Source organism: Dermochelys coriacea, chromosome 1 (assembly GCF_009764565.3).
Source record: "Dermochelys coriacea isolate rDerCor1 chromosome 1, rDerCor1.pri.v4, whole genome shotgun sequence".
In the NCBI taxonomy this organism is placed as follows: Eukaryota; Metazoa; Chordata; order Testudines; family Dermochelyidae; genus Dermochelys; species Dermochelys coriacea.
Genome location: NC_050068.2, coordinates 151,721,607 through 151,746,079, shown reverse-complemented (window position 1 = coordinate 151,746,079; position 24,473 = coordinate 151,721,607). Strand labels below are relative to the sequence as shown.

General features: G+C 40.6%; 1 protein-coding gene across 4 annotated transcripts in view; it reads right to left on the bottom strand.

The window, feature by feature from the left end:
- SYTL5 (synaptotagmin like 5) overlaps positions 1–24,473 on the bottom strand; it is a 177,367-nt gene that overhangs the window by 1,618 nt on the left and 151,276 nt on the right. For 2 of the 4 annotated variants that reach the window (XM_038387843.2, XM_043505622.1), the window contains exons 11-17: positions 22,957–23,022; positions 21,951–22,129; positions 19,633–19,735; positions 17,563–17,724; positions 5,636–5,744; positions 3,977–4,112; positions 1,054–1,262 (exon numbers count right to left, since the gene is read on the bottom strand). In XM_038387843.2, coding sequence (XP_038243771.1) covers positions 1,054–1,262; positions 3,977–4,112; positions 5,636–5,744; positions 17,563–17,724; positions 19,633–19,735; positions 21,951–22,129; positions 22,957–23,022 — 964 coding nt within the window. The remainder of the gene's footprint in view (positions 1–1,053; positions 1,263–3,976; positions 4,113–5,635; positions 5,745–17,562; positions 17,725–19,632; positions 19,736–21,950; positions 22,130–22,956; positions 23,023–24,473) is intronic. The other 2 variants (XM_038387845.2, XM_043505626.1) reach the window with 1 other exon arrangement.

The following is a 24,473-nucleotide window of genomic DNA, read 5'->3' as shown; positions in this document are numbered from 1 at the left end:
TGCTAAACTATCTTTCAATTTTCTATTTAGCTGTGATACACTTAATACCTTTCCCAGACCTGAGGAAGGGCTCTGTGTAGCTTCAAAGCTTGTGTCTCTCACCAACAGAAGTTGGTCCAATAAAAGATATTACCTCACCCACCTTCTCTCTCAAGAGAACAAAAAGACAGCATTCTCCTTCACTTCACTGCTGCGTGCAAGGCAGTACTATCAAGCATGTGCCTTACAAAAATTACGGATTTTTCTGGGGAGGAGGGTTTACACTTTATCTATTGAGGAAAAAAACCTGGCAGATCATAAAAGGAAAATAAAGAACAAAGAAACCAAAAGTATTTCATAAGTAAACGAACAAAGGTTTTTAGAAATATCTCAAAATAATGATGCAATAGAAAATGTAAACGGTGATTTGTCAGCCTGGGTTTGGCTTGGGTTTTTTCTGGTCTTGTAAATCCAGCACCTCCTCATTGTGATTTAAAAAAAAAAATCTATACAAGTTTAAAAAACAAATAAGTAATGTATATATCCTGAAAGACGTTGGATTGTTATCAATTAGCTGGAGACGAAAGTCCTCTTGGTAGCCACAAAATAGGTACACGATGGGCCCAACATGGCTCTATCCCACAACCATTGGCTTCCTAGCTGAGGAGGAATGGATGACTCTTTCTTCATAGCTGTCCCTTCATCCAGCCAGAAGCATTGCTGCTGAGTAATATGAAACTCATTTCTCACTCAGATGGTAAGAAGTGTTTCCATACTTCTCTTAGTCCCAGTTGGCTTCGGAAGCCTAGTTACAGGAGGGTAACAAACTCATGCTCACGAAAGCTTATGCTCTAATAAATTTGTTAGTCTCTAAGGTGCCACAAGTACTGCTTTTCTTTTTATGTCTCTCACTGGATAGCATAAAAAAATAAGTTGCCTCTAGGCTACTAAGCCACCCTTTTTTCATTTCTCATAGTTCCTCTGTGCCCCATATTCATAACATTCCCATCCTTTACATGGCTATGAGACATGTGCTGAACAAAGTGATGATTCCCAGTCAAACAGAGCCCTTACCGCTTCCAGTGCTCAAACGGACACCTCCCAAAAAGATGTTACTGGAGAGTGACTCCTTGTCCCAGACGGTCAGTTCTAGGCAGACATTGTGTAGATCCGGAGGGTTCAAGCTGCTGAAAGTGAAGCTGTGATTCCAGTGAGGGTTCACACTCTTCTTTATTACAGGAGTTTTATGTTTTGTTGCTTTGTTATTATCTGGGAGCAGATATCTGAGGGAGACAGACAGAAAGAAAGAAGGAAAAAAACAGGTAGATGGGACTTATCAGTCATATTTATCATTTGTATTACAAAAAGAAAAGGAGTACTTGTGGCACCTTAGAGACTAACACATTTATTTGAGCATAAGCTTTCGTGAGCTACAGCTCACTTCATCGGATGCATTCAGTGGAAAATACAGTGGGGAGATTTATATACATAGAGAACATGAAACAATGGGTGTTACCATACACACTGTAACGAGAGTGATCACTTAAGGTGAGCTATTACCAGCAGGAGAGCGAGGGTGGGGGTGGGGGGACCTTTTGTAGCGATAATCAAGGTGGGCCATTTCCAGCAGTTGACAAGAACGTCTGAGGAACAGTGGGGGGTGGAGGGGAATAAACATGGGGAAATAGTTTTACTTTGTGTAATGACCCATCCACTCCCAGTCTCTATTCAAGCCTAAGTTAATTGTATCCAGTTTGCAAATTAATTCCAATTCAACAGTCTCTCGTTGGAGTCTGTTTCTGAAGTTTTTTTTGTTGAAGAATTGCAACTTTTTGGTCTGTAATTGAGTGTATTACAGTATCACCTAGAAGTCAACCAAAATCAAGACCCATTCTGCCGAGTTCAGTACAAACGTATAGTGAGAACTGTCCATTCCCTGATGACCTTTCCTTCCAAATAGATGAAACAGAGAAAGGATGGGAGAAAGGAAGCAGTATTATCTCCATTTTACAGATGGAAAATCAATGCAGAGAGAGATTACCCCAAATCAGCAAAGCATTTAAGCACATGTTGAAATCCCATTGAAGTCAAGTTAAGCATATGCCAAAGTGTGTGTTGAATTGGGACCCAAGTGACTTGTCCAGGTTGTCTGGGTCAGAGACAGGAATTGAATCCAGCTCTTCTGTACCCCAGGTTAAGGCACTGCTCTTAACTACAAAACTCACAATTTCACTGGGATTCCTCATGGAGAACAATGCTTCTCCATGTGAATAAGAATTTCAGATTCATGGTGAGAAGCAACACTATTACATGATGATATACACATCTAACCTAACTTGGGCAAAAATAAGTGGGTGGCAGAGAAGGAACAGTAGCAGATTGTCCCCTTGAATGGAAATAAGCTTATGTTTACATTTACAGCAGAGGCCTAATTCCTGGATAAAACACAGAGCCCCTGATGCTATGAAGTCTGACAATTTTTTCAACTCCATAAGTCTTATATTTTTACCAGAGTACTCTTTTCTTGAAACTTTGTAAACACAATATATTATTTTCAAAGTCAGAGTAGAGTAGTAGACAAACCTCTCTAGTCTGTACCTACCCTTCCCCCAGTACAGTTTATGGGTTCATCTCAGCTATAGAAAATATATTTTTAAAAACCTTGTAACCTGATGGAAAATTGTTTGTCCAAAGGAAATTGGTTCAAGCTCCATTTACATAAAACAACCCATGCCAGCAACAACAGATGTGTGTGATGAACTAGCCAGAGACAGTCAGCAACAGCAATGTGCTGCCAATTCGTCAACAAGGGGCTCCAACAACAAAAATTCCCGTTAGCCTGGTATAAACTCCATGTCTCAAGTGTGTACGAGCTGTGGAAAGGAGAGTGAGGGACCAGACAATCTGTTTCTTTGTTTTCCTGTTTAAACAAAAACGCTTTTCTCATAGTCATAGCCAACCATAGAGAAAACAGCACTGAGCAAACCCATGTAAATAAGCCTATGGATTGCTCTTTGTGCCTAAAAAAATGTACTCAGTACATTGATAGTACAGCACTCGGATTGTGTGAATAGGAGGTGCAGGGTGAAACCCTTACAATGAATTCTGGGTATATCTGCCCCAGGAAACTTGCAAAAATACATGTGTCACTGGAGACAATTTGAGCTACAGCAAAAGCAAAATATTTTTCCTTCAGAAATATTTTTTATAACCTTAGGAACAATTGACCACTCTGAGAGGAATGGTTTAGCTGGTCCGGAGAGGAGGTGAATCCATATGGGGCATCAGGTTAGTGGTGAAACTTTGTCAAGGGGTTCACTTCAACAAAAACATGCAGACTGTAACCAACACACAACTATGTGTAAAACAAGCAACTATGAAAGCTTTTATTGACAGGGAAAATGGCAAGGAGAAGCACTCCTGTCAGCTGTCCATATTTCACTCATTTAACGCCTTGAGTGCCATGCTCACATTTATGATGAATCTAGTATAATCAGTCACACAGGATTATGTTTATTTATACAAACATAAGTGAATTCCTATAACAAATATTTTCTGCTTATTCAGGGATATTAACTTTGGACTCTAAATGCTAAAAGGTAAATAATATAACGAGGCATATGTATACAGCAAAAACCTGACACATTATATATATGAAATCATACTGTATTACAGAAATGTATATATAGTATGTATACATATATTACATGCTTATCTTTTTAAAAAAAAGTTTTACCCTTAATGTCAAATTTCAAAGCCACATTTTGAAGTCTACAAAGTAAAATTAAAGCTCTTATTTAAAATCACATATTATGACCTAAATTTAAATATACTGGACAAAGAGGTTAAACTCCATTTTGAGGTGCAAGTTCTTTTTCAGGAGTAAAGTTCAGTAGCTATCAGACAAAAATGATATTGATCAGATAAACTAGGATTCAATGCAAAAGCTAGTTTTACTCTTGACGTGCTATGCAAAACATGGGAAAGTAAAAATTACCCTTTAACAAATGTGTCAGAAGTGCCTCCTGACTTCACAGCTGTTAAATTCTTGGCTTCCTTGATGAGGACCTCCAACATACCCCCAGAAGGTAGCTGTGTGTTTCCTTTCTTTCCTTTTTTTAAACTCTTCTTTCCTGTACATAAGACAAATCAACAACAAAATCAAGAACTTAATACTGCAAAACCAGTTTGGAAATGAAAGCCTTTTTGGCCAGACTCTGCCACTTGTTTACTTCAACAGGACCATCCGTGGAGTGAAGCACTGCTTGTGTTTACAATCTGGTCCTTTATCTGTAAACATGGTCGGGCAAAAAGAGGAGATCACCCCACACCTGGTAAAAAAAAAAAATTTGACTCAGACGTGGTCAATCCTTGACAGACATCACAGGGCTGGGTTGTCCTAAGTCTCCAAGTACAAATATGGAAGTACTAATACATTGAAGGGAAAAGGTCAAGTTTTCTTTAAATCCTCTCCTCTTCTCTGCTATTACAGATGGCAAATAATACGTTCTGAGTTGTGGTGGCAAAGAAGAGCTCTTACCAGACAGCCTCCCCCTATAGGCAGAATCTGAAACATCTCTCTCAAAGCTTGATATACAGACATATATGGTACAAGTTCACTCCAGAAGAGATATCTTGCTGCATGGAGTTTTTTTAATGATTTAGTTAAGATCTAGATTAGTGAATATAAAAATTGCTCAGATCCATGTGCTGTGAAGGCCATTTGTTCACAGCTCTGTTGTCACTGTGCTTTCTGAGTAAGATTAATACTTAAGAACTCAAGAAATCTGGGGCATACAAATTACAAAATGCAGCAACTGATTTCCTCAGACCAAAGACTATCAGATTATAGCAGAGGACCTTGGAATTTACTACTAATAAACTGAATGTAATTCATCTGAGAAAAGAGCCTATGCTACCAATGCTTGCAAAGTAGTATTGTCTCTTTTGGCAATACATTCCTGTTGTTCTCAAATTTCTCTGCCTATGGTCTGTATGTATACTGTGTGTCCAACGACAGAATTACTATCTGGTCATTGCTACCTCTTTGGATCATCACTTCTCTGGACACTGCTGCAGTACATGTAGTAACTAATAATATTTTCCTTTACAGAAACACTGCCCATTTCAGAGGACTATAATGGACCACCCTAGACAATTCTAATAGGATCCTCAGGGATATAATTACAGTAGGAGTAATGGGATGAAACTAAGCAAAGGAAATTGTAGACTAAATTGTGTAAAAAGGTTCTGAACAGTGAGGTATGTATCAGTAAGGATGATCTCCTGAGAGGAACTGTGCTAGCCCCATTACTCTGATCATCCCTGTACTGTTTAAAACTAGACTGCACAACAAAAACAACTCAGGATTAGAGTATTGCTTTGGATAATAACTGTCCTAAACCATGGCTATTGACCAGCTGGGTCTTTTTAATGATGTCACACCATGCAACAACTCCTAATGGTGCATAAATGGCATCTCATTACTGGGGGCAGGGGAGCATCATCTTTCCTTTGAAAATTCCTTCAAATATAGGTGCCTAATTTATTTCCACAGAACTTCAACCTTCTGCAACTCTGTGACTTCATTACTCAGCTTTCATCATACAGGTTATTTCCAGTACTTAGAGGATGCTGCCATCAATGTTCATTTTACCTTGAAACTGTCCAAGGGGAAGCATTAGGTTTTTCTCAGGGGGAATGTAGTGTAAAACAACTATCAGCTCTCCTTTATACTGAAGCCCGACATCTGCTGCAACCTCCAGCTGATGGAGAGAAAAGAAAAACAGAAATCCAACTAAGCTTAATAATTCACCCATTCATTTTCAATTATTTTTATTGTACAGGTAAGCCATGATATATGCTTAAATAGGTCATGCCACTGCACAATGCTCAGAGCTAATTAGCCCTCAGTGATTGAATATAGACAGCCACATTTTTGAAAATGTAATAGTCTAGGAAGTGCAAAAAGCTCAGAAGAACAGATGTCACATGCCCTGCACTAGATGCTGTTCGGTAAACATAAACAGGAGAGAGAAATTCGGTTTGTTAGAATGAAAAAAAATTCCAACCCATGTCACACACTGATTTACAGCAAACAAACAGCAGGTCCAAGTAACCTGGATATATAAACTGTAGCTAATTTAGGGCCAGATTCTAATACCCTTATTCATGTTGATTAGCACCTTACTCCATAACTAGCCCCATTGATTTCAATAGGATTATTGTTGGAATAAGAGGGCATAATCTGTCCCTGAAACAGAACAGAGATTTACGATACAAATATCACTTCCCAAATGTCTTTTCCTCTTCTTCCCAAACATGATTTCTCAACATTCTGCACCTCTTTTTCCCCATTAAATTTCTAAATCAAGTCCAGAAGAAGCGTGCTCTATGCTTTTTTATTATATTAATCAAAAGCAATTTTTTAATTTAAATAAGAAAATGGATTATAAACTCATTTTTAAAAACTAGCTGCTTTTGTAGGCCTCCCCTACCCATAAAATAAATCAATCATATATCAGTAAACAGTGATTTCTCCCAGAGAAATGGAATACAATAGAGAAATTGTTCATGAAATTTCATTAAATTCCCAATCCTGTGGAACATTTAAGCATGTACCTAACTTTGCTTACATCGGTAGTCCCATTGATGTCAATGGGACAACGCATGCAGAGTTTATGAACGTGCTTCACAAACTTGGAGCTTAAAGGTGTGTTGGATCCAGATACCTAGATCTGCGGGGCTTACTCTGCAGCAAGGGAGATTGAGGTTAGATATTAAGAGAAGCTTTCTAACTATAAGGAGGGAGAACTCTGAAATAGGCTTCTAAGGGAGGTTGTGGAATCCTCATCACTGGAGGTTTTTAAGAACAAGTTGGACAGACAAGTGCAAGGGATGGTCTAGGATTATTTGGTCCTGCCTCAGTACAGGGAACTGGACTTTCTGACCTTTCAAGATCCCTTTCAGCCTTACAATTCTATGGCTGGTTTCAGAGTAGCAGCCGTGTTAGTCTGTATTCGCAAAAAGAAAAGGAGGACTTGTGGCACCTTAGAGACTAACAAATTTATTAGAGCATAAGCTTTCGTGAGCTACAGCTCACTTCATCGGATGCATCAAATTACCCAGAAATTAACACAAGTCTCCTGACTCCCAGCCCTGTGCTTTAACCCTAAACTATTCTCATGACCATTCTGATCTGACCACTCTCCCCTCAGAGGACTGACCATCCAACTCTCAGAGAACAAATGAATCTTAAAACCCTCAAATTCTTTCTTAAAACAGCTGAATACCATCTGATTACAACAAATGTCAACCCTTAGCTAAGTTTAACTGGCATTCTTGTCAGAAACATGGAGTTCATATTGTAGGACAGTATTCTGCCTAGCATATGTATAAACAAACCAAATTTTTAATTCTGTTTGAAACGATTTGATATTCAGAAAAAAAATTTCTTTGCTTACCAACAAACTGAGCTACACTTACAGAATCAGAGAATCATAGAAATGTAGGGCTGGAAGGGCCCTTGAGTGGTCAACTAGTCCAGCCCTTTGAGGTCAGACAGGACCAAGTAAACCTAGACCAACCCTGACAGGTTTTTGTCAGACCTGTTGTGAGAAGCCTCCAATAAGGAAGATTCTACAAACTCCCTTGGAAGCCTAGCCCAGAGCTTAACTCCCCTTGTGGTTAGAAATTTTTCCTAATATCTAACCTAAATCTCCCTTGCTGCAGATTAAGCCCATTACTTCTTGTTTTACCTTCATTGAACATGAGAAACATTATCTCTGAAAACATTATCCAGATCATCCTAGCGGGCAAATGAGACATATTCTAGTTGTCTTTTATTTGGTAATAATGAAGCAGAATTAATAGCTCTTATAATGAGTTTGGAAATAATCAGACATTTCCTAGCTGGAATGTCTCAAATGCTTAGACCTGATTACTTTTTGGTCCGAGCGAAAGTGCTCCATCAGTGCCTTTGTTATGATTTAAAAAAAACCAAAACACTTAAAATGATGTGAAGCAGAACAGAGATTGAGCAACAAGTCTTACAGTTCAGTAGTTTCACAATGTAACATTATGATCAACCTGAACACACAATGTGAGTGTATCTCATGTAAAATTCTCAGTTCTGAATAAAAGCTAAATCCTACACTAGCCAGTACTGCTACAGAGAAATAGGAATGCTGACAAATATGTTCTCCTCCATGAATTGAGCCAGCCAGGGCAGGCTGTCATGGAGCCAGCCTGGGGAAAGTGTTGCTCAGATATTTTATTACTAGTAAAAAGCAAAAGCATTTGTCTCTAGCTGTTTAGGGTGCTGACTGCAGAAGAAGTTATTCACCAAGTGCAATAACAAATTGTTCTTTGAAATGTGTCCCCCTACTGGTGCTCCACTGTAGGTGCTTGTGTCCCTGCACTGCTTATTGGAGAACTTCGGTAGCAGTATCTGTTAAGCCTGCATGTCCACAGTCTCTCCTTGTGCTCAGCCACAAGGCTAGCCAAAGTTTGTGGGCTAACCCCCCTCAGTTCCTTCTCTACTGAAGTCATAGACAAGAATTCTGAAGTAGAGGGGAGGAGGGTGGGCTGTAAAGAACCCAGAGCGGGACACATCTCGAAGAACCATCATTACTGCACAAGATAAGTAACTTCTTCTCTGAGTAGTGTCCCTGTGGGTGCTCCACTTTAGGTGATTCCCAAGCAATATCCCAACTAGAGGGCTGGGGGGCTTTGGAGTCTGGTCAGTTAGAGATGACAGCACTGTGGAGCTGAAGATGGCATTGGAGGCAGAGTCTCTAGCGACTGCATGATGCTCTAAGAAGGTGTTGACTGATGCCAATGTCACCGCTCTACAGATTTCCGAGATGGGGACTTTCTTGAAGAAGGCAACGGATGAGGAGATGGGCCTCGTGAATAGTGTACAAATAGTATCTGAAGGGGTCATGTTGCGAACTTGGTAACATTGTCTAATGCAGTTCGAGACTCATTTGGAGAGTCTTTGGGCTGATATTGCTGAGCCTTTGGATCTTTCAGCAATGGAGAGGAAAAGTCTAGTGGACTTCCTGAAACCCTTCATTCTAGCCAGGTAGAAGGCTAGGGCTCTCCAGACATCTAGAGTGTAATATAGCCTCCCTGTTGTCTTGTGAGGGTTGGAAGGTGAATCAATTGGTTCATGTGGAACAGGGAGGTTACCTTGGGGATTAATTTTGGATGTGTCCAGAGTGTAACCTTGTCCCGAAAAAATACCATGCAGGGATTTGCCATCAGAGCCACTATTTCTCCGATTCTCCTAGCCAAGGTGACTGCTATCAGGAAGATCATTTTCATTGAGAGGTATGTAAGAAAACAGCTGGCCATAGGTTTGAAGGGAGGCCTAGTCTGTCCTTTCAATACCAGGGCTAGGAAGTCGGGGGTGTGGTAAAAAGTTTACTGTACCCGAGGAATCTTTTAGTAGTTGGGTGTAATAGCACTGAGTAGCCCTCTGCTTGTTGATGGAAGGTTGCTACAGCTGTGAGGTAGACTCAGGCAGCTGGGAAATAGTCCTGATCTTTTTTTAGGGTCAGTCAAGGATCTTTGGAAGAGCTGTGGATGTCAGGGACATTTGTTGGAAGAAGAAAAGGAGAACTTGTGGCACCTTAGAGACTAACAAATTTATTTGAGCATAAGCTTTCGTGAGCTACAGCTCACTTCATCGTTGGAAGGTACACCAAATCCAGAACCTGGAACATTTTCGCAGGGAAGTACGGCATGTTGAAAACTTTCTACTGTGTAGTAAGACCTCTTGTACCTTCTTTGAGCAGGAGTTCTCCAGATATTGGAACCATGAAGGAGTCATGCCTTGAGAAGAAAAATTCCCAGGCTGGAATGTAGAGTGTGCCCTTTGTTTTGCAAGGAGGTACAGAGTGGGTTGGAGAGAGATTGGAAGATTTGTGAGCTGTGACAGGTAAAGGTACCAGGTCTGTCTTGGCCAAGTGGGAGCGATCAGTACAACATATGCGCCTCCTCATTTTATTTTTAACAGGACTTTCAACAGTAGGGGAAAGGGAGGAAAGGCACTGAGAAGGTCCCTGTCCCAGGGGAGGAGGAGAGCATCACCCAGGGAATGTTGGCCTATCCCTGCTCTGGAGCAGTAGCGTGGACATTTCTTGTTTAGGTGAATGGCGAACAGGTCTGTGGTTGGCGTCCCCCATTGACTGATCAGGCGAAGTACTGCCGGGTCTATCTCCCACTCATGGTCGTGTGGGAAATTGGGGACTGAGACTGTCCACTATTAATTTTTGTGTTTCCGGGAGGTAGGCCGCAGACAGTGTAACATCATAGGAGATGCACTAGCTCCATAGTTTCATCACCTCTGCACAGAGGGAGGGTACCTGGGCTCCCCCTTGTTGACTGATGTAGTACATACAGGCTATGTTGTCTGTTAGGACTCTCGGGAGTGTTCCCTTGATCGGTGGCAAGAAATGGGCACAGGCATTCCTGACCGCAGTCATCCCTTCACATCAACCTCCTTAAGCGATCACTGTAGATGAGCACTTGCCTTGTGTTGTGAGATCGTTTAGATGGGCACCCCATCCTATTGGCCATGTGTCAGTGGTGAGAAGCAGCAGTGGGAGCGTTTGTGAAAAAGGGATCCGCTGGCAAACATTGGCTGGGCCCTTTTACAGGCTAAGAAGTTTTTGACCCAAGTGAGTAGTGACAGGGGTTGAACCACATCTGGAGGCATCACATGTGAAACCTGGCATGTGGTATTACAGCTGTGCCCACTGCCATATGCCCTAAGAGTTGAAGGCCATATCTGGCTGATATCTGTGGGCGGTTTCATATGGTCTCTACAAATGTGGCCAAGGAGAGGAATCTGTGTTGAGGTAGGAGAGCTCTGGCCTGTAGCAAGCCAAGGTCAGCACCTATAAATTCTAGGTGCTGCACCAGAACGAGGGTTGATTACTGGGCATTGATCTGGAGGCCTAGCTCCATGAACAAGTTTATTGCAGATCTGGTGACTCAGTAAGTCTCTTGGAGGGGATCGTCCAGGTAAGGTTAAATCATGATCCCTTGGGAGCATAAGTGCACTGCCACTACTGAGAGAACCCTGAAGAATACTCTCGTGGTGGATGATAGCCCAAAGGGGAGTACCCTATACTGGTAATGGTCTTATCCCAGGGTAAATCTGAGGAACCGTCTGTGAGATGGTAGGATTGAGATATGGAAGTAGGCGTCCTGAAGGTCAAGGACCAAAAACCAGTCTCCTTGTTCCAACGTTGGAATAATCCTTCCTAGTGTGACCATCTTGAATTTTTGAGCTTTGACAAACCTGTTGAGAGCTCAGAGGTCTAATATGGGTCTCCAAACTCCCTTCCTTTTGTGTATTAGGAAATAACAAGAGTAAAAACCTTTGCCTCGTAGATGTTGAGGTACTGGTTCTATGGCTCCTAACTGGAGGAGACGATCTCTGTCATAGAAAACTCTTGTGAGAAGGGTCCCTGAAGAGGAATGATGAAGAGGTTGTGGAGGGGATAAGAAGGTAAAATGGATAGAATACCCATGGCGAACAATTTCCAGAATCCATTGTCCAATGTTATGCATTCCCAGGTGCTGAGGAATATTGCAAGATGGTTGCTGAATGGGTGGGAAGTGGCGGTCAGCTGTTGCGGTTGGGGGGGAATAGTCTGTCAACACTTTGACCAACACGTCAAAATTGGTGCTTGGAAGACTATGGGCCACATGGAGGATAACTAGGGAACTTAGATTTTTTTCCTCAGAGAGTTGTAATAGCACTGAGTTTGGTACTAGGAGGTGCGTGGTTTGTGTTGGGGCTGCAGACTAAATTTCCTCATTTGTCCAGGCATATAGATACCCAATGAGCTCCCTAGACACTTTCAGGATATGAAGAGAAGTGTCCATCTTGTCCACAAAGAGGTTTGTGCCTTCAAGGGAAAGGTCTTCAGTGGTTGACTGCACCTATTTGGGGAAGCCTGACAGGTATAACAATGACACATTGACGCCATCTACCACTGGAGATGGACCGGGATGCTGAGTCAGCTGCATTGAGGGCAGACTACAGCACTGTCTAGCTGACCCTCCTGGATGACAGCTTTGAACTGGTCACATTGTGACTCAGGAAGCTGATCAATAAAGTTGCTTAGTTTCAAATAATTGCCTTAGTCATATTTCACCATCCAGATTTGGTAATTGCCGATTTGAAACCATAGCATGGCAAAAGAATAGGCTTTCCTCCCAAAGACGTCCAAATGATTCCAATCCCTGTTGTAGGGAGTGGACTTCATTTGGTGTTGACAGCCCCGAGAGTTCACAATGTCAATGATGATGGAATTGGTTGGAGGGTTGGAGAAGAGGAATTCTGTCTCCTTTGCTTGTACATAATATTTTGTTTGGCTCTTGCAAGCGGGTGCCACGGATGCTGGTGTCTGCAAATGGTTTTAGCAGGTTTCAGGAGAGATTTGTTAACAGTGAGGGCTATTTTAGAGGATGAGGAGGAATGTAGTACATCAAGGAGCTGATTATGGATATCCTAGACTTCCTCCAAGGAGCTCTGCATTGTATCTGCCACCCTCTTTGCCAGGTCCCGGAAAAGCCAAAAGCCATAGGCCAAGGATGATGATAGAGGCATGACAACCTCATCTGGGGAGTAAGAGGATATATTGGGCCTCGGAGTTCTCTCTTCCTCAGTGCCGCCCTCCTGTTCCTCCACAATCTCCTCTGGAGGTTCTGAATGCTGTGGCTGAGTGAGAACATCTCATCGATTCACAGAGAAGGCTATACACCTGAGAGGCATGAGGGCAATATGCAGCCCAGGGATCCCCTATGGCCACTGGGGTGGTGGTATGGAGAGTGGCTATGGTGCCCAGGGTTGGCTGTACCACAGCGGTAGTGGGGCTGTCTGAGGGTATGCTACGGGGGGCCTCTTGGTAGTGGGCACCACAAGGAGCATGAAAGGAGTAATGATAAGCAGTCTCCTCTGGCTCGCTGTCCGAGTCTGCACTAGAGAGCAGAGGTGTGTGGCAGGGCAGCAGAGAAGATTCCTTTACTGAAAGACTTGATGCTGAGGCACTGGTGCTGAGAAGAGGAGACGCTGGTATGTTGGATACTTGGATACATTGGAGGTCCCTCAAGTGCCGGAATTCTGGTGGTGCCAGCCAACTCGGTGCCATCAGAGATACCAAGGGGGTTGGAGATCTTGCCTGCACCAATCCGTCCAGTGTTGGATGAGGCCTTGATTCATAGATATTAAAGTCAGAAGGGACTATTATGATCATCTAGTCCGACCTCCTGCCCAACGCAGGCCACAAAATCTCACCCACCCACTCCTATGAAACACCTCTCACCTATGTCTGAGCTACTGAAGTCCTCAAATCGTGGTTTAAAGACTTCAAGGAGCAGAGAATCCTCCAGCAAGTGACCCATACCCCATGCTACAGAGGAAGGTGAAAAACCTCCAGGGCCTCTTCCAATCTGCCCTGGAGGAAAATTCCTTCCAGACTCCAAATATGGCGATCAGTTAAACCCTGAGCATATGGGCAAGATTCACCAGCCAGATACCCAGGAAAGAATTCTCTATAGTAACTCAGATCTCATCCCATCTAACATCCCATCACAGGGCATTGGGTCTATTTACCATGAATATTTAAAAATCAATTAATTACCAAAATCATGTTATCCCATCATACCATCTCCTCCATAAACTTATCAAGTTTAATCTTAAAGCTAGATAGGTCTTTTGCCCCCACTGCTTACCTTGGAAGGCTATTCCAAATCTTCACTCCTCTGATGGTTAGAAACCTTCGTCTAATTTCAAGTCTAAACTTCCCAATGATCAGTTTATATCCATTTGTTCTTGAGTCCACATTTGTACTGAGCTTAAATAATTCCTCTCCCTCTCCTGTATTTATCCCTCTGATATATTTATAGAGATCAATCATATCTCCCCTCAACCTTTTTTTGGTTAGGCCAAACAAGCCAAGCTCCTTGAGTCTCCTTTCATAAGACAAGTTTTCCATTCTTCGGATCATCCTAGTAGCCCTTCTCTGTACCTGTTCCAGTTTGAATTCATCCTTCTTAAACATGGAAGACCAGAACTGCACACAGTATTCTAGGTGAGGTCTCACCAGTGCCTTGTATAAGGGTACTAAAACCTCCTTATCTCTACTGGAAATACCTCGCCTGATGCATCCCAATACCGCATTAGCTTTTTTCACGGCCATATCACATTGGCAGCTCATAGTCATCCTATGATCAACCAATAGACCAAGGTCCTTCTCCTCCTCCGTTACTTCTAAGTGATGCATCCCCAGCTTATAACTAAAATTCTTGTTATTAATACCTAAATGCATAACCTTACACTTCTCACTATTAAATTTCATCCTGTTACTATTACTCCAGTTTACAAGGTCATCCAAATCTTCCTATATGATATCTCAGTCTCTCTCTAAATTGGCAATACTTCCCAGCTTTGTATCATCCGCCAACTTTATTAGCACACTCCCACTTTTTGTGTGGAGGTCAGTAATAGAAAGATTAAATAAGATTGGTCCCAAAACTGATCCCTGTGGAACTCCACTGGTAACCTCCCTCCAGCCTGACAGTTCGCCTTTCAGTAGGACCCGCTGTAGTCTCCCTGTTAAACAATTCCTTGTCCAGCTTTCAATTTTCATATTGATCCCCATCTTTTCCGATTTAACTAATAATGATGATGGTGCTGGTGGTACAGTGCAATATTCAACCTTTTTAGAGGAGTGCTGGCTCCTATCTTTGGCCTTCGGTACCATTGACATCAGGTCATTAGGCACATCAACGGCACCTGTAGCTACAAATTTTTGTGAGCCATGGGTACCAGGCTGGGATTGTTTCGGTGCCTACTGTACCAAGGGTATTGAGTGTGCTAAGGATCTCTTATGGCTAGTTCAGGGCTCATTCTGGGACTTCATGCTCTCTTTTTTGATGACTTACAAGAGGAGTCTGCAGCTGATTTCTTCAACCCACAGTCCTTGGATGTTGAGAGCTGTGGGGAAGACTCACGCCTGCCAGATGACTCTCAGCGCAGGTGTGGGGAAAGTTGGAGGGCTGCCTTCATGAAGATAATCTTCTGTCTTAATTCCTTGCCCTTTCAAGACCTGCGTCTGAGTTGCTGGCAGAGACCACACTTCTATGGAACGTGGCCTTCCCCGAGGCAGAGTATGCACTGGGAGTGCTTGTCTGCCACGGGGATGGCCTCTTTGAAGGAGAGGCACTTCTTGAAGCCCAGTGAACCCGCAGGCATATCCTGTTGGGGGAAGGGGTCCTGACAAAAAAAGGGAGGGGAAAAAATAAAGTCTTTTTTTGTTATTGGTTTTTGTGTTTGTTCACGAAAAGTAAAAGAAGAAGAAGAAAACTACAACTAAGATTAGGGAGACTAACTATAGAGATGTTAATAAAGATAATGATCGCAAATGGACTGCAAATAGCTCCATCTCTAGTTATGGTGGTTGAGAAGGGGTGGTTGAGAAGGTACTGAGGAGAGTTAGCCTGGGTGCACTGGTTAGCCTCATGGCGAAGCACGACGAGAGACAGCGCGTGTGCAGGCCTAACGGACACTGCTACCGAATTTCTCCAATCGGCGGTGCAGGAACACAAGAACATCTTCAATGCAACACCTGTCGTGACACTACTCGAAGAAGAATGAGCACTAGCCATCTGGGGAACAAGGCATGCCCATCTGGGCAGACCATGCCCTTTGGGGGTTATGACGCATGGCAAGATACAGAAACTAGTCATCCCATTTGCAAACTTGAGTGATAAGGAATGTCCTTCCCCTCTGCTTTTGCAAGTGGAAAGTGTGCAAAAAGAAGGGACCGATTCTCATGTGAGATGGCAACATGGCATGGCCACTTCCTGCATCAGCCCTATCAGTATCAAGATCTGTACAGTCAAGTCACCTGGAGCTGCCAGAACTGCTTCTTTTAGTTCTATCAGTATTATCTCACACTTGATTTAGTAGCATTTTGTTCTTTATTTTCTGAAGGGAGCATTCTCCATAGAGGGCCTTCTCCTTATCTCTGCATGCCCAATAGCCTTCCTCCACCAACAATTGCTCATGTTTTGGAAGGAGCACAGGGGCTGCTAGCATGTAAATGGAGTGGGGAACAGTTCAGAACTAAAGCTGGGCAAAGTTTTCTGTGCAAATACTTTTTTTAATAAAAAATGAAGATTCAGATTGACCAAAAACAATTTGCAAATTGGGGTCTATTTCTGTGAATTATTTCAGTCAAGGAAAAAACGGTTTGGGGGAGGAAATGTTGAAACACTGTGACTTTTTGTTTTGTTTTAGAATTTCCCTCAATTTTATTTAAAAGAATCTTAAAAACCATTTAACCTCCCAAAATCAAAACAAAAGATTTTGTTTTGGGTCAAATGAAATGTTTTGTTCAACCCAATACTAAATTTTTCAACTTGAAAAATCTGAAAAAAAAAAAGTTGTTTCAGGCCAACCTGAAATTTTTCTTTTTAATTTGGTTTGGTGGCTGAACCAAAAAATTAGTTACTTACACAGCTCTACTGAAAACCACCTTCCCCCAGCCTGATCTCTGCACGCTTAACAAGCTTTTGCTCCCTTCCTTGTAGTGAAGGGGAGCCTAGAAAATTAAGATGCTCACTTACACTTGAGCAAGAAAGCTAAAGCAACAATTGTAAATCACACCATTTATTCGACAGATCTGAGTGAGACTGTTTCATGCTGCAGCAGCTGTCCTGGTCATGCTTGTCCAAGCCAGTGAGCCTGGTGCCTGCTCCAGTGGTACAGCCATGCCAGAGAAGCTGCCCGCACAGGGCGCTGGGTCCTGTGAGTGGTAGCCTGGCGTGCAGCTACTTTCGCCACTACCATTCCCGATAGAGCCCTGCAGCTCCTTGGAGATCCGCTTTATATCTATATCTATAGATATAAAGCGGGTGTCTGCACAGGATTCTGGCTGGTATAACAGCAAGCATCTTAGAAGTATATAATCTTAACATTTATAAACAGCTCTTTAAAGTTGTTCCAATTCCAAAAACAAACACTTTAGCCCTCCAGTGAGGGATCCCATAAGTGCCAGAAGACATAGTCCATTAGTTAAGCACTATAGATGCCATATTCCATAGAGCTACTGTTTTGTGTACCAAACAGCATGACGCTATACCTACCTGTTTATTCAATATGAATAAAAGAGCAATGCCAAACCTCACTACTACAGAAAATTGTTAAATGCTTAAAACTGATGCATGAAGAAAGGTCTATTCCTTTAGCAGGTGATTGTTTGAGAAAGGTCCATTGTTTCATGTGCTATTTCTTTAATAGGTCCCTTTTGATTGTGTCTATTATTGGATGCATGTGTATGTTTATTCTTTTAATAGGTTTGATTTTGAATAGGCATTCATATATACTGACATAGACAATATGTGTTGGTTTGTTAGAAGTGTTATTCCTTTCACAGGTCCATCCCAGAAGCAGTTTATTAGAAATATATCATTTTACAGCCACACTTCAGTTGGAAAAAACAAAAACAAAACCTCATTGATCTTGCTTTACTGTTATTCCACTAAAACGGAGAGCCTCACCTTGGGTTGGAGCACAAACCATTCATCTGTCCGATTTTCAAAATTCCAGGAGTCCAAAGGAATTTCCACCTCCCCAAGAAAGCTGTTGTGTCCAAATCTGTCATAGTGCCAAACAGAAAGCTGGAGGGTCCTGGTCTCTAGCTGTGTGTGGCTGATGACATACTATTGAAAGACAAACAGAGTAGAGGATCTATTTAATGAGAGTCAAGTCCAGTTCCATAATGACATTATCCATAAAAAACATACAACCTTATCTTCATAAAGTACATGGTAGCTGACAAATGAAACATGGAAAAGACATTTGTTTTCCTTACAAGTGAAGATCAATACAATTGCAGAAGGCTATTATTCAAGAGAGATCTATAAAGGATAACTGTTCACTGTACAGTATGCATTTATCTGTTTACATTATTTTTGTTGTTGTTGTCACTTGTCTGTATTGTTTCTTTACCAGATAGTTTTTACTACAAAAGAAACTTCTTAAAATAACCTTTATTTAATTCTTACACCGTGGCTTCCACGGTAATTAAATAGAACAATTAAGATAAAAGTCTATTCTACAACAAAGAGCCTTTATAAAAAAAAAAAGTTGGCAGCAGCGTAATGAACTTTCTAAAGTGTCCCCTCTTCTCAGTAAAGTACAGTTTTTCAAAAGCCCAAATGGTTACAAGCGCTAACAATTAAAATATATATTAACTAGCAGATTGTAAGAGGCCAGCAGTTACCCAATTAGAATGATGAGGCTTTGCCTTGAAGGCCTGAAAAGGCCAAAAGAATCGATTCTAAGACAGTTTTTAAATGATAGTAATGGGAACAGTTAGGACAAACAGTTCTTCTGCTATTGAATCTAGCTATTTATCTCTTACCCACAAGTCTGAGTAAGCCGCCTTTGTCAGAACATTTCATAAGAGTGTCAGGCCCCATCTACACAAAGTTCGGAAGCCATGTTAGGATTGTCCTAGAGAACAGCGTTAAATGTGATCTTTGCTAGATGGATACTAACTCACTTTTCCCCACTGCAGACCAGACCCAACTATACTATAAACCATTTTGCAAATGATGCTATAAAACAGGTCCCCCCTTGGTAAACAATCTGGCCGGACCAGGTGTATATACTGTAGTTTGTGAAATGATTTTATAGCCAGATTACGCGAACTACACTGGCCATAGAAGTTAAATTAGCCCCTATAACAGGAAACTTATTTGAGCATATTTTTATTAGCCGCTATAGAAAAACAAACAAACCCTGTTTAAGTATTTGGGGTGGAATTTTCAAAAGTATCTGAAGGACTTCGGAGTATAAATCCCATTTACTTTCAATAAATCCCATTTATTTTCAATTGTGAGGTAATTTAGCTACTTTAGAAACTCCCATCATTTGGTTCTAAACTCACTGTACAGGGTGTGACGTTACACCCCATACTCTGCATAGAAATATCGTTATGATATGAATATGGCATTACGAAGATGTTTTATGGAAGATGGGTCATGTGAGGTATCATCGAAAAAGTTATTATCTACTGAATGTGTTTATTCAACTTGCATGCATGTATCATTTCTGTATCTGAAGTTAGGAATATTGACTATGTAACAATTACAACTATGTGTGCTTGGGGGAACACCCACCAGACAATAGGTAATCAGCCTCAATGGGCCATTAGGGAGAACAATAAGACTTGGAAGTACTTCCCAGTACAATAAGACTTTGGAAGGGGGACCCAACACATGCGGTGGCACCCCGAAGTGGGGGTCCAACCTGTCACAGAGAGGATTTCAATGATTCTGAAACAGATCCCCGAAAATAAAAATACAATAGTAGATTATCAAAAGTTATGTTGTAACTGGAAAGGAAAAACAAATAAAAACTCTCCCTCAATACTGAGACGTCAAAAGCTATAATCACTATGACAGCTAGATATTTCAACTCAAATATTTCCATTTTTAGCACCATTTCCCAGATTTAAAATCAATTTCCCAGTGTTTGGTTTATGGTATAAATAAATTAAATAAAAAACAAATTAATTTAATGGCAAAGTTCAGCATGGATTACAGGCATGGCAGTGTTCTCACCTTTAGTGTTTCATTAAACTCTGGATTGGTGGTGTTGCTTTTAATTTTGGTCTTGCGTTTACTTTGGCGAGATTTGTCTGGCAGAAGGTATGCTTTGACATAGCTGCAGATTAAGTAGGGAAATTATTACCAGAGAATAAAAACAACCAAGTCTGAGAGGGCCACCTGGCAAAACGACACTAGGAGTGTTAGTCAGGAAATCAATTTTTGCAGAATAATCCGTGCATAAATATTAGAGAGAATACAGTCAACAGGCAAAAGTGAGCTACATGTCTACAAACACACAAATGCACAGAGGATTCTGACGGCATCAAGATAATCACAAGAGCAAAGTTTAAGTAATTTGACAGTCCTGAGAAATATGTACAACTTTATTAGCAATTTCCTGTGTTGCAGTTTTTACATTTTTGATTGACCATATTTGCTAATAGGCAAAACTTGAAATTATACACAAATTCATCCTTTGGCCTACCTTCACATATTTATAGAGTTAGAGATTTTTAGAAATTGTTATTAATAGAGCTCAATTAATACATACAAAAATTCTCAAATATTTTAGGCTTTTTTATTTATATACTATCATATAGTTTACCACAAACCTGGGCAGATGTACACACAATTACTAAAGAAATAAGACAAAAAGATGTGGGAGGGGTACAAAAAAGACTGACCACTCATTGCATTGTTTAGGCAATCAGATATTAAATTTGGTAATTTCCAGTTGAAGTCTAAAATGAATTTGCTTTGGTCATGTTCATCTCTTTTTGTGTTCACTTTCTACAAACATTCATGCAAATGAGTTTTACTAGCATGAATATTTGGGAAAAAGCCCCACATTTTAAGTTTGCATTCTCAAATATTGGTGGCAGAGATTGAATTTGAATAGAGCATTCATAGCTGAAAACAGATTGTGACAGTCCTCCAGTCAAGTAAAATAAACAATACCGCGTGGTTTATGTGAGCAATCACAACTGAGCAGCATACTCAAATAGCAAATCAGAGTAAACAAACTTAGGTAAAGTTTTGCCAAGTAACTTTGAATAGCAGATTTGAGAAAGTCGTGATCTTTCAATGGATATTCAGAAAAAAGAAGCAAAGTCATTCAAATAAATTACCTAGTTCATTTATGACATATATTTGCATAAACTATTAAAAATGAACAACATAATAGCCAATTATTCTCCTGGTTCTTGTTCTATTTAAGGATAGTTATGGAACAGTTATGCAAGATTGACATTAATAGGGACTTTTCACAGGACCATACAATTAACACTAGTTAGTTTGTACACTATCATGGTATTGGCGCGGGGGCATGGATCAGCATTCATGTCACACCCCCGTCAGTACTTGCCCCAGGCAGGGGAAGCTAATGTTACAACCAGCAGACCAAATTCAGTGATGAATCCTGGTCACACTAAGAAGATGCTATTGGCCAAAAAGGCAAATTACAATTAATCCAGGAGTGATTATTTTCTGTTGTCATCACATAGGAGCTGAACTTTCCCCTACTTTGGAGAGCAGTAAGGCTGTGTATGCAGAGTGGGCCCAATTCACCATAGTGTTGCTCCAATTGTACAGCAGTTCCACTGATGTAGAAGTGAACTAACAGTGGTAAATATGGACTATTGTTCGTATTACACTATTTTCCGGTAGTGATGTAGTATCTATTTTTTTTAATTATAAAAAAAAGGAGCAATGAATAAAGTGGACCTTAGGATTTATATTTGATTTTAGAAAGAGTTATATTTGGAGTGAAGGATGAAAGATGCAATTTCTTTCTACTTTATAGGTTGCTTTTTCTGGTTATGTTTTTATTACTGGGAAATGGCTATTTTAAATTAAGGGAATTTAGAGTTCTATAAAGGTACCACTCTAACACCTCTGGCGGATAAAGTCTTCTATCAAAGACAGAGCAAACCTTCCCAACTTTACCCTTCTAAAGTACTTCAACCTTGACTCTAGCAGTAAGAAATTAGTTCAGTCTCTGTATCCATTCAGATCCCTGACCCTTGTGCCCAAATTGCCAATAAAAGCACGTCAATTATTTCCAAGTGCAATAATGGTTGTTAATCATATTAACTCTCCCCCATTAGGAAACACACTGAAAACATCAACTCATTTCACATGAGACTCGAAGCAGTCAGAGTGTTATGGCTTCTGATCACTTGGGACATAGAGGTGAAAGGCTTATATCCCGTTACCAGTCCACATAGTGTAGAGCTACAATATGTTCTCACATGCAGTCTAGAGATTCAAACTGTGCAGTAAGATTGAGAGCGCTTCTAGGAAAGAGTAAGAAGGAAATTCTCTATGCTTACGGATCTGTTCTTTGCTTCTTTTCATCTGCTATGGCCAGGTTTCTGCAGTTTTTTACCAGGATGTTGAGGGCACCTGTTTTGTAGCTGTAGCTGAGGTGGAGAAGTATTTCCCCACTGATCTTCACGTTGCCATAGTCCCCAGTTTCACTATAAACACTCATCATGCTGTTAATGCTAGTCTGAAATAAAGACCAAAAGAAGACAACTTGGAAGCTCAGTCATTCTCTTTCCAGAACCAGTTTTTTCAAACAACGAGAGCCCTGCAATTACTGTTCTGCTGAACCTGCTATTAAAACTAGGATATCAAAGGACGTACAGAATTACCACTTACTTGATATAGAAAGGTATCACAATATCTTAAATGCCTACACAGCGTTTCTTCATATGTTGAACTCAAAACGATTTATAAAAGTGGTAAAGTTAGTACGATCACCATTTCCCAGTGGGGCAACTGAGTAATACAGAGGGTTAAGTAAATTGTCCACGATCACAAAGCAAGTCCCAGGAATAGAGAATTGCCATACTGGGGCAGACCAATGGTCCCTCTAGGTCAGTATGCTGTCTCAGAGAGCGGTCAGTACCAGGTGCTTCAGAGGAAATTATATGAAACCCCATCATAGAAATGACACAAAAACATATACAGTATCCTAATACTGCAATGTCACCTCATCATGGGCATTTCTAAGAGCATAAGCAGGTGTCACAATTTTTAAAATTGTCCCTAATACAACTACTGGAAAAGAATTAAATCTTTGTAAGACAAAAATTAGGACAGTTTGTACATTGCAGAAACCCAAAGCATTTTAAAACTCTGTTGTACATTTTTTTGCTGGCTTTTAAATAATATTGATCAAAGACATATCTAACTTTTGGTGTTTTTAAATTGTTGTATGTAAAAAGCCTGGGTAAACCACCGAAAGAGTTCTCAGCACAAAGAAGGAATAAGAAGGAACATCAGAAAAGCAGAATGTCAGAAAAGCAGCTGACAGGAAGCAAGAGAACTCACAGTATCACCATCTGCTTCAGGTACATTTAAGTAGGAGCATTTCCTGTCAGAGCCTTCAGGAAAATTCTTTCAGGAAGACAATGCAAAGGTCAAAAGAAAATAGCATTAGATAGCTGCAGTAAGAATTCAGAAAAGAAATGACAAGTTCTACAGACTAGGTGGGTAGTGTGTGTTAAACCACAGTGATACAGTACTTATAGCAGTGAGGCACCAAGCCATACTTAAATCCACCTCCAATAATGAATTGTATAATTGTATAATGAGTGAAAAAGTGTCGTCTGCTTATCTGCAGGAATACACGTTAGTGACAAACAAAGACAGAAGAATCTGCTGTACTAAGATAGCACCAAACAAATTAAACGTGAACACCGACTCATCAGACTGGGATTTTCATTTTGGCCAATAATCCTGCAAACACTAGTTAACTCTGTATGTGAATATTCCAATTGAAATGAGTGGTCTTGTGTGAAAATTTAAGCATGCATGCATGCAAGTGTTTGCAGCACTGGGGCCTGCATAAGAAACTAAAATTGTGATTAAAGCAAACTTGTCTGAACACTTGTAGGTTGAGAGGTTAATTCTGGGGAGTTTTTAAGGGTACATGTAAAAAAAAAACTTCTTTTCTGGTTTTACCCTTTATTGTTCCTTTAAAATTGGCCTCCAAATTTTGTGAAAAAAATGCCTTTTTTTTTTAAACTGAAGTATTAAGAACATCAGGGGCCCGTTTTCCTCTTATTGCTGAAAGACCTTGGCAAGATGTCTGAAGGATCTCACCAGTGAGGTCACAGGAGTTTATAACTTGCTTACAAGCTCCTCTTCAAACCAACGAAGGGAAAATGTATGAACCACAACTTAAGCTATAACCTCTTCTGACATTAATGGTTGTATCCTCCAAACATCTTGCTAAGGTCCTACAGCAAAGAAAGGAAAGTAGGGACTGGTGTGCTTATTCTTGATATCTCAAATCTAAAACCAAACCACCAGGAAATGTCTCTTTCCAGTGGAGCCCCTAATTCAATCAGAAAATCCCTACATTGCTAATAACTGCTTTAATAAAATAACAAAGACTAATTTAGAAAACATTTTATAACAACTGAAATATTTCACTTCTTACAATAAAAGTCTTTTGTTTTGTGGGATTTACACTGGGAGTCGTGTTAAATATGATAAATGTGGATGTTTAATGAAAACTTACTTATATAATGACTGTAAGTCTCAAATACCACTAAGAGTATCAGAGTGCTGAGCTTCATTTTACTAAACACCTGAAGCCTGTATTAATCATCCTAGCATTTTATATCTTACTGGTAAAATATAAGACACTGGAACAAGGAATCAGACCGATGCAATGGTCCTGACAAGTTGTTGTGTCCAGTGGAGGAACCCAGGAAAAATAACCTCTCTTTTCTTTTAGCCCAAGTACTGTGGTTTTGATTTTCAAGGCACTCTAATTATCTACACTGTAATCTCCTTACTCAGATTTCTATGAGATATGGGCTCATTTGACATTTATAGAA